This window comes from Tenrec ecaudatus, chromosome 2, assembly GCF_050624435.1.
Source record: "Tenrec ecaudatus isolate mTenEca1 chromosome 2, mTenEca1.hap1, whole genome shotgun sequence".
NCBI classification, from domain to species: domain Eukaryota; kingdom Metazoa; phylum Chordata; class Mammalia; order Afrosoricida; family Tenrecidae; genus Tenrec; species Tenrec ecaudatus.
Window position 1 is genome coordinate 169,882,635 of NC_134531.1, and position 17,888 is coordinate 169,900,522.

At 43.5% G+C, this 17,888-nt stretch overlaps 1 protein-coding gene across 6 annotated transcripts in view; it reads right to left on the bottom strand.

Moving 5' to 3' along the window:
* Positions 1-17,888, bottom strand: part of EBF1 (EBF transcription factor 1) — a 470,411-nt gene that overhangs the window by 35,557 nt on the left and 416,966 nt on the right. For all 6 annotated transcript variants that reach the window (XM_075541905.1, XM_075541904.1, XM_075541903.1 and 3 more), the window contains exon 11: positions 1,793-1,881. In XM_075541905.1, the coding sequence (XP_075398020.1) occupies positions 1,793-1,881 (89 nt within the window). The remainder of the gene's footprint in view (positions 1-1,792; positions 1,882-17,888) is intronic.

Consider the following 17,888-nt stretch of genomic DNA (forward strand, 5'->3'; position numbering starts at 1 on the left):
GAGCCAGTGGAGAAACTACTGGAAAATCTAGCACAGCGGTTCTCAACCTGTGGGTCGCGACCCCTTTGGGGGTTGAATGACCCTTTCACAGGGATTGCCTGATTCATAACAGTAGCAAATTCACAGTTATAAAGCAGTAATGGAAATAATTTTAGGGCCGGGGGTGGGGGGGTGTCACCACAACATGAGGAACTGAACAGGCATAAAGTCAAGTCCTTCCATACCGTGCCCTGCTAAGGAAGGAGACTGCCTCGTTATATCATCAGATTATTTAATTGATCACCGAGAAGAATGCAGGCTGGGACAGGACGCAGGGCCTTTCAGTTACAGGCTCTTTCCAAGGATGGGGCTGTGAACACATTGCGATATTATGCGATTTCCTCCTCAGATGAAATGCTTCCAATGCGGTCTCACCAAGGTGACCTGTGCTTCGTCAACGTGAGGCTCTTCTGAGAAGCACAAGGAGGAGACTCAAGGCTGGGTGGTCTTTCCAGAGGCCCAGGTGGAAGACTGATAGCCTTGCTGAGCCACATGCTTCCTCTCCTCTGGCAGGGAGCAACACTCCCAACAGAGTGTCCTGTGTCTGCACAAAGGCAGGTTGCTCTGCCTACAAATGCAGCCGGCTCACAGGTGCGGTTTGATGTATAAATCCTCCCAGGAGGTTGGCTGGGCTAGAAAGTGCTTCATGAGGATCAAGAGGTCTAAAAGTGGCATGGCCCTGGTCTTACAGTGGCAGGTAAAGGTCCTCTCAACTATTCTCTTACTTTAGACTACTTTTTCCTGCTCAATGACATTTCAATTGCTGCCCATGAACAACAGTTCTAACTTGCCTCAGTGTCCTCAACTGACCCAGCCCTGTGGTTGGAATCTCTGTAGCATTTACCTCTTCTGTCCTCTGAGTCCTTGAATGGCTTTTGTCACACTTTGGTTAAATGGGCCAGTTAGTATTTGTTTGTTTGTTTTTATGATTAATTATGTATGATGATCTCTCCAACACCGGACCCACGCTCTTCCGTGATGAAGATGGCAAGACTCCCAACTTGATAACAGGGGCAAAGTAGATGTCTATGCAAGTTAGTGTCTGCTTTCCACATTGGTATTGAAGAAGAATATATGTATGTGTATACACACACACACACACACACACACACACACATACATACGCGTGCACACACAAATACCAATATATACAGGTTATATATATATATGTCTGTATATTTTTTTCTGCCCTGAATTTCTAAAAGCAAATTGCACATATCTGTACCATATTTCCCAACTAGGTGGATCATATCTGGAAGAACCAGGCTCAGCTTTCGTTCCTAGTCATGAGCTCCACCCATCGGCTTTCTTTTGACGTCTGGCTTTCTCCTACCACTGAGGGTGAAAACAGATCCGCAGGCGGGGAGAGAGAGCATCATGCTCTTTTGTCTTGGGAATTGGTAGTATGTAGTCATGAACATCTCAGGCTGTGGAGCCAGGATATAGGTTTGGCTCTCAGTCTAGCAATTTATACTCTTTATGTCTGTTGGCAAATGGCCAAATCTCTCTCCACTTGGTTTTCTTCACTAAAATGGTGGCAGTCAACATCTCACAGAGGGTTGTTGGGAGGGTGACGTGGATGACGCAGGTAACACAAAGTACAGCATTGTCTAATACCTCCTCTTACTGTTTGCCGCATAGTATCAAACAAAGCACAAAAATATGAGTGGCTTATCATTTAACTATTGACATTTCTGCAATCACCCAGTCTTACAATTCCAGAGATAACAACCACAATAGGAAGTATCCTGACCTTTGGCAAACGCTCGGGGTCACCAGGGTGCCGGGGAATGACCTTCTGTAGCCTCTGGAAGCCATAATCAATGGTGGGCTCGTTAAGCGCTGCAAGGAAGAAGTCAAATAATTAGGACATTTTTCAAAAACAACATAGAGCACAACTTGCAGCACTGCTGGTATAGAAATAACTGAAGCCATCTAAAGTTGAACTGATACTTAAGAATTAGATCCTAAAGTGCTCACACAAAATCCTTTATTGGGCATTTTCACCACCTACTTCTGCCATTTACCAAGGCAAGGAATGACTTGGCCTTTACACCATCAGTAGTAGCTCTTGAACTCAGTTCTTTTGGGAAGATCCTACATTCCCTGCATCCGTACTAGTACACAGTGTGATGGAATTTGATGGGAGATCTGTGGGGTCACTATAACCATAAGGTAGGGTCAACTTGATCATGTTGGTCCAGGGTAGCTAGCTACAGGATGTAAATAGCAGGGGCATTCAAAGCATGTATTTAATTGCAAACTCTCCTGTGGAACTTGATACATGATACAATATGGCAATGCCTTCTCAGGCAGTGAAGCCTAAAATAGTATGGTGAGAGGCAGGGATGGCTTACCCACTAAGCAAGGTGAGCACAAAGCTTACTTGTGCTCGAGTACTGACCAGTAGTGCACGCTTCAAGTAAGCCCAGGCTTGCCTTTGCTTACTAGGGTAATCTGCCTTGACGAGGGGCAGCGGAGTACTGGCAGCAGGAATGGGTCTTCCAGTGAGGAAAGCCTAGTTCTCCCTCAATGGACACCTAGAGGTTAAAAACATCCTTCATGCAAGACCCTTACAGCCCAATGACTGCTGCGCCAACAGCACGATTACTTCAGGAAAAGGACCAGCCTCTGCAAAGCAGCGCAACCTCCCAAAGCCTTTCTCAGAAAGACTAGAAGAGCAAACCAGTGCTACTGGAGAGGGTGGGCTTGGGGTGCTCACACAGACTTTACCTGGTTCCGTGCACCCATCGATCAAAGACAATGGAAAGTGGACATTGTTCTAGTATTTTCAGTGCCTACTGTCCCCCTGTCCTTATTTCCCATTTCCTCCCAGTAGTTGGGTGAGTGGTTCCCTAAGTCCCCCCGCCCCTGCCCTTCTTTTCTTTCTAGTGTAACCAGTAATCAACCGCATATTTCCTTCCATACGGAATAAAAAGACTGTCTTTGTAATTCTGACATTTATCTATACATTAGAAAACAAGTTGCCACATGCTTTACTTAAAATGCATTTCCATTAACCTAAATTTTAAAAGTAAGATTCATACTGCTACTAACTTTAAAAAACTGTATTAAATTCAAATAGGTCCCAAGGCTAATGGAAGCAATTTGTATACCAACCCAAACTGACTGGCCCACTTTTCAAAATACAGGTATGATAATCTTGTGGTTTTAAAAGGACATTTAAATTGAAAGACTGTGAATTTAGTACATAATTATACCAATAGAACCCTTTAACTTGTCAACTTGTAAATCTAAAAGGCTATCAATCATTTCTAAAGAGGAAATAAACCTTAAAATTCCTTGATTGACAGTGCTTACTTTTTATGTAAGGAAGGGAAAAAAAGGAAGAAGAGGGAAAAAATAGGCTGCATAAAGTGGCCAGAAATCCATTTACAAAAGTACATTGTTTTACATAATTACACCTCCAAAAGACACAGAGTAAGTACTTTTTCCTCACTTGTGTATTTTAAGTTAGAGTGAACTTCAGGTAACTTTATATTAAAAAGATTTTCCCCAAATGCAATGCTGATTGAAGTTGTTAATAGAGTAGCATTTTCATTTAAGATAATGTATAATCATTGCTGCAAATAGGAGATTTAGCCACCCCCCCCCCCCAAACAGTAAACTTTCAACCTGTCTCTTGTGGAAATTAACTAAAATTACACCCAAGTGTACTGAATCTCTCTATCTGTACTAGTATATGGGTTAAAGCATAATATTTATTATTTCTCCCATTCTATGAATTACTTTCTAAACCCTTGAGAAGAATTTTTATTTTCCCCCTTAAATTAGGCTGGCAGAGAAAAAGCCACAGAACTCTTTCTGTAGGGAAGCTGCTCCTCGTAAAACCCATGATGTTTAATCAAGAAATGCATGAGAGTGACAAGAAGGAGAACCCAGCTATAAGCTATTTATCATATTCCCTCCCCACTCATAATGCTAATTGCCAGCAAAAATGTGCAACCATAAATAACAGCCTAAGACAATTAAGTGCATCATTTTAATATCTGACGGCATCATTCAGCATCCCAAAGATTCTAATTCTTGGTTTTATTTTGAAATTTAAATCACCAGCAAAATTCAGATTGTTGGCCCATCCCTTCAATGGTTTGCATAATAACTTCAGACTGTATTTTTTAAAGTCGGGGTTATAAAATGAATGACTGGCTGAGGTACCAGAGCAGTAGGTGTGTTTCTCTGCCTGGATCGCCCATGTTAATTGGCAGCGGAACGGCGGACAAATATCAGCAATGAAAAGAATCAGTGCAAGTATCACATGGGCCTCAGAGCTGGGAAGTCTAAAACGCCTTCCCATAGAAGTCATTCCGCTGCTACAAAGAGATACCGAATTAGACATTTTAAAGCCATTCTTAAAAGGAGCATACGCTTCTACTCCAGGGAAGTATCGTATGTGAAAGAGGAGAGTTCGGACAGCAAGACGAAGGGTTTGCGGCTATTTCCCATGCTTTTACGTGTTCCATGCTCATGCTTTACAATATGATGGCACGCCCTCAGTCTAGGGCCTGGGATTCACCATGGAATGATCTCGTTAAAAATAGACAAGGGAAGCACTAAAGGTCTGCCACGCCAATGCCGCTATCTTCAATTCAGAGAGCTTTGAGCATTTCTATGGTGGTTTGATGATTTCACAAGTGACTGCATTGGTGGCAAGAAAAAATAAGCCATATTCAGAAACTCAGGTCCCATATTTTAAAGAGTGTGATTTAAAAACTAAAACCAAACCCCAAGCCTTTGAAAACAACATAAGTGGAACGTGGACCTAAATTTAGCCAGGCCCATGGACAGGGATATGATGGAATCTTCAAAAATAATGTCATAAAAATGTTTTTCTTATCGATATACAAGGTTTTGCTAGGATTAAAAAGAAAGAAGATCAAATTACAGGAGCATATGTACAATGATTTTGTCTTCTTAAAGATGTCATCACAACTGGACCAAGAAGCAGCACGATAAAATGGAGAAAATCTTGAAGTCAAACCATACGCTGCATTGGGCAAATGTGTTGCAAACGTCCGTTTTAGTGTGTTAAAGAGCAAAAGGTGTCACTCTGAGGACTGAGGAGCACCTGCCCAAGCCATGGCATTTTTAATCACCTCGCATGCTTGTGAAAGCCGGTCAATGAGTAGGAGAGCCTGCAGAGCCTTTGAATGGTGGTGCTGGTGAAGGCGACTGAAAATACCGTGGGCTGCCAAGAAAGTAAACACACCTATCTTAAGAAGTTTAACCCCAAAAGCCCCTTAGGCTAGAATGGCAAGACTTCCTCTAAGTTTGAACATGCTCTCAGGAGGAATCAAAAGGACATGATGCTTAGTAAAGTCAGGAAAAGGAAAAGAGAGGAAGGCCTTCACCAAGAGGGAATGGGCTAAACATCACATGGTGAGGATGGCATAGCACCAAGCCATGTTCTCGTCTGAAGTAGATATTTGGTTCCTATGAGTTGAAATCAATTTAATGGCACCTAACAAAAGCATGTGCCCCATAATTCTACTTTCCTCCTTAATGAACACACAGAGAATCAAGAAAATGTACCTGTGCATAAATTGCCTAAGAGCGGTTATTTCTAAGTCGTGAGTCCCACAGTGCTTTTCTTCCTCCTCTGTGCACTGTACATTCTACAAACTTTCCACAAGGAATATATATTACTTTTAAAATCAGAGAAAAGGTTAAGAGCAAGAGATTGTTGCTGAGATGGAATTTGGCCTGCTTGTATAAAGTAATGACATAAGAAACTAAGCCTTAAAAGGGGTTTGTATGTCCTTTAATAACCTTGCATAGGTTATTAGAGACCATAAGAAAAATAAGTAGTGTACTTTTGGCCAGTTGTATAAATATATGACTATTCATAAACTCTCTGAAAATCAACAGAGAGGGTAACGTGGAGGAACCATAAAGAATGGTATATTTATTTCATTGGTGGGGGTAGCTGTACCTTAGGGACATACATCTACTCTGCAAGAATGCAATATAAAGTTAACCCTTACAACAAAGTGACCTCATTGTATTCAAGCATAGGTCTGAGGTGCACCAGGAGAAATTGAACTAATCTGTGTTCCCCCTAAAACTTGAAACAATTTGTGAATCTGGTAGAAAAGGACAGGGGAAAATAATTGTATATAATTACATGGGCATCTCAGGTTGAAAAAAGAAAAACACATGAAGCTGAAGATTGACCAAAGAAGGGAAAGAGGGAGTGGTTCTGATGGCCCCTCCTTCCAATCACCTAGCCCTCACTCTCTGGAAAGGCTTTGCAAGTTAGGAAAGGGACACTCAGGTTTAGGGAGAAAAAAGATCATAATCCAAAGTCAGAAAAGGCTCAATTTTAAAAGCAGGACCGATGCAAAATTCCATGAGATAGTACATCATCCATTTCTTCAATGACTATTTTTATTGCCTGCCATGTGGTTGGGGACATTTGTGGGAATTTGCCCCTTTACAGCACTAGACGTCTTCGAAAATAAACTGGCTGCAAGGCACGTACAATTCATTGCAAAAAGGTCAGACCAAGTCCTTTGACGGTAGAGTCGCACAGCATCTCAGGATCTCACAGACAGACTTCTCTTCTGCTCAACACTCATTCTTCTGCCTCCCTAAGTCAGGGAATGGGTCACAACTCCCATTCAGCCACATTCATGCTTATATCAGACTCTACAGTGGTTCTCAACCTGGAAGTTGAACGACCCTATCACCGAGGTCGCCTAAGACCATATTTTCAATGGTCTCAGGAACCGAGACATTGCTCTCTATCTGCCTACAGGGTCACCACCACATGAGGCACTGCATGAAAGGGTTGCGGCATGAGGAAGGTTGAGAACCACTGCTCTACAACAACCTGAACACACGGATGTACAAGAGATCAGGCTGTCGGAGAGCCAAAGACATTTAGATTTAAGATGGCATCTGTCAACGATCGGCTTATGAACCTAAAATACACGTGTTAACTTGCTTAAGCCATAATTTCTAGTATTGGATGGCTCTCCTCCACATTGTAGTTTTATGTAATTTATCATCATCAATATTGTGACGTATTATGAACCCTAATCTCTATACATTAATGAGGCAAGATTAGTGTGGGATATACCTTGAGTCACAGCTTTCCAAGTAGGGGAGAGTCAGATGTACTTTTACTCACGCCACACCCTACATACCCTCATTTAAGTCACATTCTTCTCAACCCGCATTTGTGCTGGACTCACCCCTGTTACTGCACAGAGAGGGGTTGTACTCAACACTCAGGAAGAAGGGCTGGGAGCTGCGTGCACCCTATGAAAACGCTCCCAACCCCATGGGCTGGTGGGCCTCAAAACACAGGGCTATCTCCAAGGACACCAGTCTAGCAGACAGAACAAGACACAGACCTCCCCTAGAGCCAACAGAGGAGAACGCCTGCCCCTGCACTGGCACCCAAAAGTTGACACCTAGCCTCCTGAGTGGGGAGAGTAGCTTTCTGTTTGTTAGAGGGATCTGCTTGTGGTATTTCTGGTAGATCAGCAAGCCATCGCCCTGTTGACCCTGCAATCTTGAGGGAGATGCTTAAAGAAGCTTAAGATATCTCAGGGATCCCTAAACATGATCATGAAAGTTGAAAATTTTCCCATAAACAAATGAAAAGCAAAAGCAAGTGTACCCACTGGTCAGGAGGGAAAGCTAACAGAGCAGATGGCTCAGCTGAATGTTCACTTGGTCTGCTCACCCCCCCCCCCCCCGAGGACACTGGGGAATGAATGACACCAGCCGCAAGCACATGCTGTGTGCATGGAGATTGCATTTCGGAATCCAAGCAATGACAACAGAGTTTGTGATAGTCAGAACCTGTGTAAGGCGGAACCGGCTGCCCATACAGAGAAAACCATGGAAATGTGGTCGGACTACCCACACCAAAAGCAGGAAATGTGCCACACCAGGGAAATAAACCACAAGGCAGGGCTGACCGTTTCCAGTTTGTGTGGATGTCACTGTACTTTTCAAAAGCAAAAATTCATTTATTAGTTAAAACAAAAATCAAGTCACTTCCTCTAGCCTTTTGGGGACTGCTTACAAATGCCATTGAGTGCCTTCTCAATATCAACCCTCCAACTCCAAGGAAATCCAACCCTTTTTACAGGGAATCGGCCTGTATGCGACCTTTCCGTGCGTGTCAATGGAGGCAGGGCAGCTCTAAGTGTGAGCCACAAAATCCCAATATCCATGCAGTGTGTAACGCCACATGAAAAGCAAGCAAAGAGAAACAAAGATCATAGTACAACAAGATTGTATGCCCTATACAATATCAAATTCAAAACATCTAATACTGAGCATGCTCTAATTAAAATGTGCACTTGAAAAACGTGTGTGGGAAAAATGGATTGAAAAGGTCACGGAATTCTCCCCCACCAACTTGTGGATTTTATTTCTTCTTGCTCTCTTTTCTTTTTTTAAAGATATACATTTCTCAAAAACAGAGAATTCTCTTCAGAGGGATTTCTTTGCAAATTAAAACCCTGTCAAGAAAGGCAAATGCACTCTCACTTGCTAATGACCGTTGACTGTCATGCTGCCCTGAGAGAGAATGTCCCTTCACCGCCTGGCCCCTCTTGGGCACTTCTCTCTGGAAACAGTGGCCCCGGAGGCTGGAGAGCTGTGCTCCCAAGCTCCCCGGGCCAGGCACTTGGGAGGCCGCGCCGGGCATGTACAGAGGCCCCTGCTTTTACAGCTCAGGGACGCAGCAGCACTTTAGCATATTTCTGGGGTTTTAATTTCCTTTTTTTAATGGCTGTGTGACATGATGTCATTTTTGACTGGAAATAAAAAAGAAACGCAGATATTAGGAAGGTAATATTTATATTCTATTTCCATTTAATGTCCAAACAAATATCTCGACTCTATGCCAAGTAATAAATAAAATCCCGGAGCCGAGGCAATGATGGAGCTAGCACCTGGGTCTGCAGGCTTCCCCGCCATGGAGCGCTCTCTTTGAACTAGAGGAGTAACTGCAGAGAGGCTCCCTTCCAGACAGAGCCATTCTGGGGCGGGAGAATGATTACATCTGTGTTAGGCAGAGGCTTTTTGTTCCATAATGGCCCCATTTCCCCCCTTCAGTCACTAAATTAACAACCAGAGGTAAACAATAAAGCAGCAAGTTATCTTCAGGAACCTATCTTTAAGAGCGACTTTAAAATATATAAACTGGAACATCAAGCAGCAACCTCTGAGAGAGCCAGAGAAATCCTCCAGGGGGAGAGCTGCTGCTCTCCCAGCCATTTGAAAAGGGGGCTTGAAGGCCCAGGGGTGTTCTGGGTCCCCTCTGCCCTGAAAAGGAGGCACTCCCTGAGGGCAGCGAGACCCAGCTCCTGCAAGTGCAGCCCCTGCCTTCTGTCAGAAGTGCCTTTACCACTTGGAGCCCTGCCTCACAAGCTGGTCCTGAGGAGGCTCAGGGAATGGCAAGGAGCTGTCGCCAAACCAGAAGGGCCTCCGGGCGAAGCCAGCCTGGGCAGCATGTGCCAAGCTAGGAGCCAAAGGAAACTATCCACACTGGCTCTGAACGGGCCCTGGCTTCTTGTTTGTAGGCTCCAACCTCCTTCTCGTGTGGCAACAACTTTGAGATCCACAAAGGCAAGCAAAGGAAGCAACAATGCTCTCTCTATGGAAACCACAATCAGTGGTATGAGTTGGCTTGTGATGGGAGTCTTCTTTGTAGCGCCTGGAACCCAGAATGTTGGCAGAAGACAAAGCAGGACGAAGATTGGAGAGCAGAGAGAGTGCAGGACGGGGAAAGGCAGGTCCAGGAGATCCAGGAGGGTGTGATGGAGAACTCTGAGCTACAGATCGGGTGCACAGAACCGAGGTGTGTGTACAAATGAGTAACTCTTCCCTGAGCATGTGCAATCAAGAGGAGGATGGAAGAGTTGGGAATGATTTACCTCTGTTTTCTGAAATGGCAACAGCTTCACTGTTTTTTTCCTGGTTCTAAAGCCAATACATTCTTATTCTATTTCAGAAATACAAACAAACCCTCCCTCCCCAAAAGCTCCAAAAGGTGTGGGAGCTATTTCCGTATGTACGCTTTCCAATATTTTTGCAAGATTTTATATAAACATAGATTATATATGTACTTATATCCATCTTTTCTTTCAAATGGTCGCAGAATACTAATTTATATGAATGAAGCAGGATTTACATAGCAAATTCCGCATTGATGGGGATGATGACTTCTTCGACAGCCCAAATGTTCCGATTCTAGGACGCCTATAATGAGCCACACCCAGGATAAATCCTGCTTCAAAGAGTGTGCATGTTTTAAGTCTTTCGCTATCACCTTTCAAAAAACGTATGCCAATTTACACTTGGGAAGGTCACTTTGCGAATTACAAAAGAAAACTAATTTTTAGTATCTCTCATCTTGAATTCAATTATTCCATAAAAGTTAATAGAATGAAGGTGGGGGGGAGAGGGGGAATCGATCGCAAGGATCAACCTATAACCCCCTCTCATGGGGACGGACAATGGAAAAGTGGGTGAGGGGCAACGGAGGATGATGTAAGATATGAAGATAATAATCTATAACTTATCAAGAGTTGGTGAGGGAGGGTAGGCAGGGGAGGAAAAGGGAAGAAATGGAGAGCTGATATCAGGGGCTCAAGTGGGAAGAGAATGCTTTGAAAATGATGGCAGATGTGCTTGACACACTGGAGGAATGTATGGATTGTGATAAGAGATGTAAGAGGCCCCAATAAACGTATTTAATAATAATAAAAAGTTAATAAAATACACTGACATGACAGCTTTCAAAACATAAATGAGTATAATAACTACTTGTCAACGTGTCATTTTAAACAAACCCTGAGGTCATACAAGACCCTCTTTCTAGTAAGAGCAACATGTTTGTAAACGGGATCTCATTGATATACCCTGGACATAACTGCCAGGAGATTATTACTCCCAATGCACTGGTAGAAAACTGAGGCATGGAGCTAACTGGCAGTGAATCAATCACAATGAAGACCACAGACTCCCTTAGTGGGGAACAGGCAGTGCTTTGCTTACTGTTGCGAAATTACTTTTAACATAGAGGAAGCTCAGTTTGCAGCATACTGACACTACCTGCTACCCAAGCAGACAAATTTCCCCTCCTTCACTAAGGAGCTGTGCGACAGAAACCAGCAGGAGACGGGATCCTGTCCCTGATTCCCACCTTCCCCGGTGAGTGGGCCGTCCAGGCCATGGATTGCCTGAGCTCTTGACTAAAAGCTTGCCATGTCAGCAAACAGAAACCCTTTGAGGGACGCCACCCTCACATTGTTTTAATTGTCCCACGGAATGATGGTGAAACTGTGTTTTCCGCCCCATCCACTTCTCCCTATGGGTCTGGCTTAGGCTCTCAGAGGTAGATTAGGAAAAACCACCCACATTCTAGTGAGGTACATGAGTCAAATGAGTTCGCGCCACAACTGGCTGGTGCTTTGTGGAAGAACTTGGGTAAGAAGTTACTTACAGCAGGGGAGCAGATGCCTTCGCTGCCTTGGGAGTTAACCAATGTTGGATGCCACTGAGTCCATTCCAACTCGTAACGACCCCATGCACTAGAGAATTAGGTATTGCCTGTAGTTACCTTGAAAGCAATTGTTCTAGCCCCTATGTCAATACATTGCTTTAAGGGCCCCTGTTTTTTGCTGACCTACTCTCCCCCACACACACACCATTTTACCAAGCATGATCTCCTTGTCTGGGGACTGGTCTTCTCCTGACAATATGCCCAGAGTAAATGAGACAAAGTTCTGTTTTTTTTGTAGAAGCCCATGTCTGTTTAGCATTCTTCACCTGTTGGTGAAGGCATCTCTTCCTACAGCCTTTCTTAATCATTGCCAGCTTCCCCTGCATCTAAGATGTTTGGCGATGGAGTGATACTCTAAGATGGAAAAAATAGTTGACTTTCCAATAAAAGGAAGAACAAAATTGACGAGAAAAAATGCTCGCTATTGTGTATCTTGAGCCTCAATTGAAATTTTCCAAACTTGACTCTAGCTTAAAATTATTATTATCCCTCTCAAGCTTGCAAATCTTCCCTTAAATTTCTTTATCTGGTACCATCTTTTTCGCGTTGAGATTTTTTTCTTTATTTGGCTCATTTGTGATTATGTCTCAGAGCCAGATTTGCTCATTGGGAGGGAGGAGAAGGATCGTGCTTGCTGTGTAATGGACGGCAGTGTTTAAGCACTGAAGGCCAACACACTCGGTCTTTCTTCCCCAATGTTTAAGGATAAATCCATAATTCTCTTCCCCACTGGCATATTTTCTGATATAACAAGAGTCATATTACTTCTATAATTGTTCTTCAGAGGTCTTCCCAAACAGTTTTGACAATAACTGTTATCAAGGGGGGAAAATCACCCAGCCTGTCTGATAAACACGTTTCCCCGCGTTCCCACCCCAGCAAGAGCTGTGACACGGCACTTTCATCATCCAGTGTGTGTTCAGAATGAGCTTAGAACAGCAATTGCCGGGAACAGGCGGGCGATAAACCGCATTGATTTAACACATCTTGTTTTCAATCATGCTTGGATTTTCTGAGCACGCATTTTTCCTGTACTCCGGCTTGTAGCTTTTATCTGACGAGCTGATCCCTTTTCACTAGAAAATGAAAAGGTCGCACAATAAGACACGGTTTACTGGAACTTGAACACGCACCAGGGAAAGTATTTTAGATAAATACTGTCAGACATAGGGGAGCTGGATTTCAACAACACAATTGCTAAACAACAATACTTATTACTCGCCTAGAACAAGCCTACCAGCAACTTATGGCTCTCAGCAGGGGACGGCACCCGCTCGCTCGGCCTCCAAAGGCAAGAAACCCTCGTCTGAGCTCCCTTTCACCCAGCGCAAGGCCAAGGTCGGACGTGTGATCCCTAATCTCACCATTGTATGAGGCAACTCGAGAAAGGACTCCACTATTCACAGAATCCTTTCCTCTGCAGCACTGGGCCGGCTTCAGAAGATTCCGATAATGAAGCGAAAGTGTCGCTTAGCCATTGGTCATGGTGGGGGTGGGGGTGGGGTCGGGGATATCTCTCTCCCAAGAAAAGTGGAATGAAAGCGACCCTAAGGCACGCATCCATTCCACTAATGAGACAGGGAGGCACCTGTAACTTGGAGATATTAGAAGATGAAGTGATTATTTGGTAACGTTTTAATGCAGCCAAAGGGTAAATTATGCAACGTGGCATCCTACGATGGCTGTGCAGATAAGCACAGGAGTATTTGTTATACTAGATTTCAAGCTATATGGCCTCCTGTAATAATATAAATAAAGTGAACCTTCATCAGTATTGACCCAACCTAAACGATTCTTCTTATTGATCACCCATTGCAGCCAGAACGTATCCTCTACTGAACCTTAGGGTCCAGAACCCCTTCATTTTAGCCTTAACCGATCAACCCAATGGAGCTAATTCCCACTCAGAGTCAATTCCCATTCAGAGTTTCTTCAAGGATTCCAAGGCTGTCACCTTTATGGGAGCAGCCCGCCACATCTTTCTCTCGAAGAGCGAGTGAATTCAGACTGCTAACCTTTTGGTGAACAGCCAAGCAACACTCCATTTAACTTGAACACCCACTCTGAGTACACTTTTATTCACTGTCAACTCAAGAGGTTTCAACAATATTTTCATTGCACCCTACGCCAAAAGAAATGTCCAACAGCTCTAGTTGGTAACTACTCAGGCTATTGAATAGAAGTTTGGAGGTTCCATTCTACCCAGAGACCACCTTGGAAGAAAGTTCTGGTCATCTACTTCTGGAAAAGGAGCCATTGAAAACCCTGTGGAGTCATGGAAGAAGCATACCAGCCTACGTGATCACGAGGTGCCAAAGGGATCAGTTTTCAGGCATCCAAGAACAAAAAATCATATCATTGTGTGCTCACCTCCCTGATAAGATCACTGAAGACAAATGGGTGCATAAGCAAATGTGGCAAAGAAAGCTGATGGTGCCCGGCTATCAAAAGAGGTAGCGTCTGGGGTCTTAAAGGCTTGAAGGTGAACAAGCAGCCATCTAGCTCAGAAGCAACAAAGCCCACATGGAAGAAGCACACAAGCCTGTGCAATCATGAGGTGTTGAAGGGATCAGATATCAGGCATCATCAGAACAAAAAAATCTTATAGTGAATGAGGAGGATAGTACAGAGTGGAGACCTAAAGCCCGTTTCTAGGCCACTGAACATCCCCTGACAGAAGGGTCTCAGGGAGGAGACAAGTCAGTCAGGGTACAATGGAGCAATGATGAAACATACAACTTTCCTCTAGTTCCTAAATGCTTCCTCCCATCCCCCACTATCATGATCCCAATTCTACCTTGCAAGTCTGGCTAGACCAGAGGATATACACTGGTACAGATAGGAACTGGAAACACAGGGAATCCAGGGCTGATGATTCCTTCAGGACCAGTGGTGTGAGTGGCGATACTGGGAGGGTGGAGGGAGGGTGGGGTGGAAAGGGGGAACCAATTACAAGGATCTGCATGTGACCTCCTCCCTGGGGGATGGACAACAGGAAAGGGGGTGAAGGGAGATGTCAGACAGTGCAAGATATGACAAAATAATAATTTATAAATTATCAAGGGTTCATAGGGGGGGGCAGAGGGAGGAGGGAAAATGAGGTCCTGATGCCAGGGGCTTAGGTGGAGAGTAAATGTTTTGAGAATGATGAGGGCAATGAATGTACAAACATACTTTACACAATCGATGTATGTATGGATTGTGATAAGAGTTGTATGAGCCCCTAATAAAATAATAAAATTAAAAAGAAAGAAAGAAAACCCTGTGGAGCACAGTTCTTCTCTGAAACACATGGGGTTTCCATGAGTCAGAGTTAACTTGATGGCAACTTTAATTTAGCAGCCAATTTAAATATAGATATGTGTGTGTGTTCTTTCTAAAGTGATCACAATTTGTTCTTAAAGTAATACTTCCTTATTTCTTAAATCTTGAAATCAATTTAGATATTATCAACCTCAATTTCTATCTCACATTCATTTTCATATGCTGTTTCCTTTGTATCGCAGCCATTGCCAAAAGTCGAGATCTGCAAATATATGATTATGACATCATCAAAATGAATACAGTGTGATCTAATATTGAGTTACCAACCACCTCAAGCTGGTATGGTAGTTCCTTAGGTATCTGACAATTTCCTTTAAGTCTGAGATCCACCAAGCAGCATGGGAGGCATGGTGGTTAAGCGTTTGGCTGCTAACCCAAAAGGTTAGCAGTTCTAGCCCACCAGTCACTCCACAGGAGAATGATGTGCCCGTCTACTTCCATAAAGATTCAGAGCCTCAGGAAGCCTACGAGGCAGTGTTCTTCCCTTGTATTGGGTTGCTGTAAGTCACAACAATTGAGTAGCAACTGTTTTTGTTGTTGTTGTTTCCGTTATTCTGCTTTTTATTTATTTGTTTAAGATATCAAATACCTCCAAGGAGCTTGCTGGGCCTCTTGGTTCAGAAGTTTGGAAAATAGGACTCTACAGCTGAGAGGTCAAAGGATGTGTGCTTTCAGTCAAGTGTGTCTTAGCTTCTAAGAGCGAGGAGGAGGAGGAGGAAGAGGAGGAGGAGGATCATAACAGCATCAGCAATGAACAGTGTGGCAGGCTCTACTCCAGCATTTTACATGTACTGCCCCATCTAATCTTCACAAGACTCCATTAAACTAGAATGTATGGGCATTCCCGTTGTACAGAGAGGGAAGCTGAGTCTTGGGCAAGTCAAGTATCTTTATCCTCAGAGTCAATGTGAATGTCTGGAATTCACAGCAGGCACTCTTCCTCCAGAGCCTTGACCTTAGGCTCTTGGCTCAGACAACCACACCAGGATGACCAAGGCACCTCCACGATACTGGCCTCATCATCTAGACTAGACATCCATCACCCTTGTATTGACAGTCTCGTCTAGTCCTTTTCTTCATTCCAATGTACGCCTCACAAAAACTTTTGTCACCAACTCCAGACCTACTTGTCTTCCAATCCTCTAACAGCATATTCCTCTTCCCTGTATTCAAATTCTTGTGAATGAAGACACAGCCAGACTTACATCCAAACTACATTCCTGACACCTGTGTGCCTTTTGAAAAAGGGTTATAGACATCCCTTAAGATTTCCTTATCTGTACAGTGACCATTTGATGTGGTACTTTTTCTAAAGTGCTTGGCACATACTAAATACTCAGTAGGTTGCTTTTATATTAAAAGACTATCTGCCATGTTCTAGAAATAAGGGTGCACTCAGACATTGCCGATCTGAAAGTCTAGAAGGGTAGAAATAAACAAGCAGACTCTTAGAACAGTGTGAAACTATGACAATGTGAGGAAAATGCAATGCCTGAAGTAAGCTTGCCACCTTGGGACTCACCTACATCAATGTAAAGGTACAGTTCAAAGAGTTTCACTACCTCTGATTATCAAACATTACCCTGAACTGTAGTTCTGCCTGAATTAAGACAGAGACCCTGGTGGTGTCATGGGCTATGTATTTGGCTTGGTAAATGAAAGGTCAGCAGTTTGAAGCCACCAGCCAGTCCCCAGGAGAAAGATGAGGCAGTTGGCTTACACTCTATGGGGCAGTTCTCCACTGTCCTATCGAGTCACTGTAAGTCGGAATCAACTCAAAGTCAGTGGGTTTGGTTTGGGTGTAGCGGGGCTTGACTGCTGTAAGACAGTATAAGTTCTGTGACCAAAGAGGAACAAAGATAGGTAAGACAATTAGTATGCGTTCCTTTAGCAGATTTGGCATGTTCAACATTGCATAATTAATTAGATAAAATGCGGCCCTTGCTGTATGTAAGACCTGGTACTTAAGGAGATGAAAGAAGGAGAGGCACACACAGATGTGGTTTCCATCTTCAGTACACAGTGGGGATAATTCATTTGAAAAGCTCGTCTAAGAGCCATGCTTTACCACACAGGGTGCATAATCCAGTGCGGAAAGAAGTCTGTCATCTGTTCCCCTAACAATACAAAACCTGGGGCATTAAGGATGCATCAACAGTGCACTGCACTGGGGAAGGAGCGGCAGTTCTCTGTGGTGGAGTTCCACATACCCCACTCCCAAAATAGGCCATATTTGAGCTGGCTCTGCAGGGTAAATAGGATTATCTCGTGAAAAGGGTGGGGAAAGCCTTTCAGTTGGAAGAAACAGCAAGGGTGGAGGCAAAGCTCTCCGAAGGCCATGGTGTGCTCAAAGAGACTGACTATTTTAGTCTGGGGAGAGGATAGCTGAAATAGAGTGGGTAAGGTGGTTGGTGAAGAATCACCATGAGAAACAATATTAGTGCTGAGGGCCTTGCAAGGAACCACGTAGGATTTTCCAATCTTGGGAGTGATACATCAGATATACTTCAATGATATAACCATGAGAATTAAATGAACAATGGGTTTCAAGGTCAACACTATTGCAATAATCTAAATAGAAGTTAAGAAAAAACAATTAATAATGGGGTGGTCATAGAGAAGAAGGTAGACTTCAGAAGTATTTAAGAATAGAATTTACATGAATTCAGTAACATAGATGTTAGGGATTAGAAAAGTGGGGTGAAATCTGACATTTCTAATTTATCTGACTAGTAGTGCACCCATTTAGCTAGACAAAGGATGCTGGAGGAAGGCTATATATGAAAGGGAAAAAATCATGAGGACAATTTCAGACATGTTGACATTTTAAGTGCCAGTTAGATAGCTAGGTACAAAATGCTACTAGACCATTGGAAATTAAAGACTAATACTCAGGAGAGAGGCCAAGGATGGAGTTAATGCTATGGGTAAACTTAGTGGTACAAATGACTAGTGCATCAGCTGCTAACAGAAA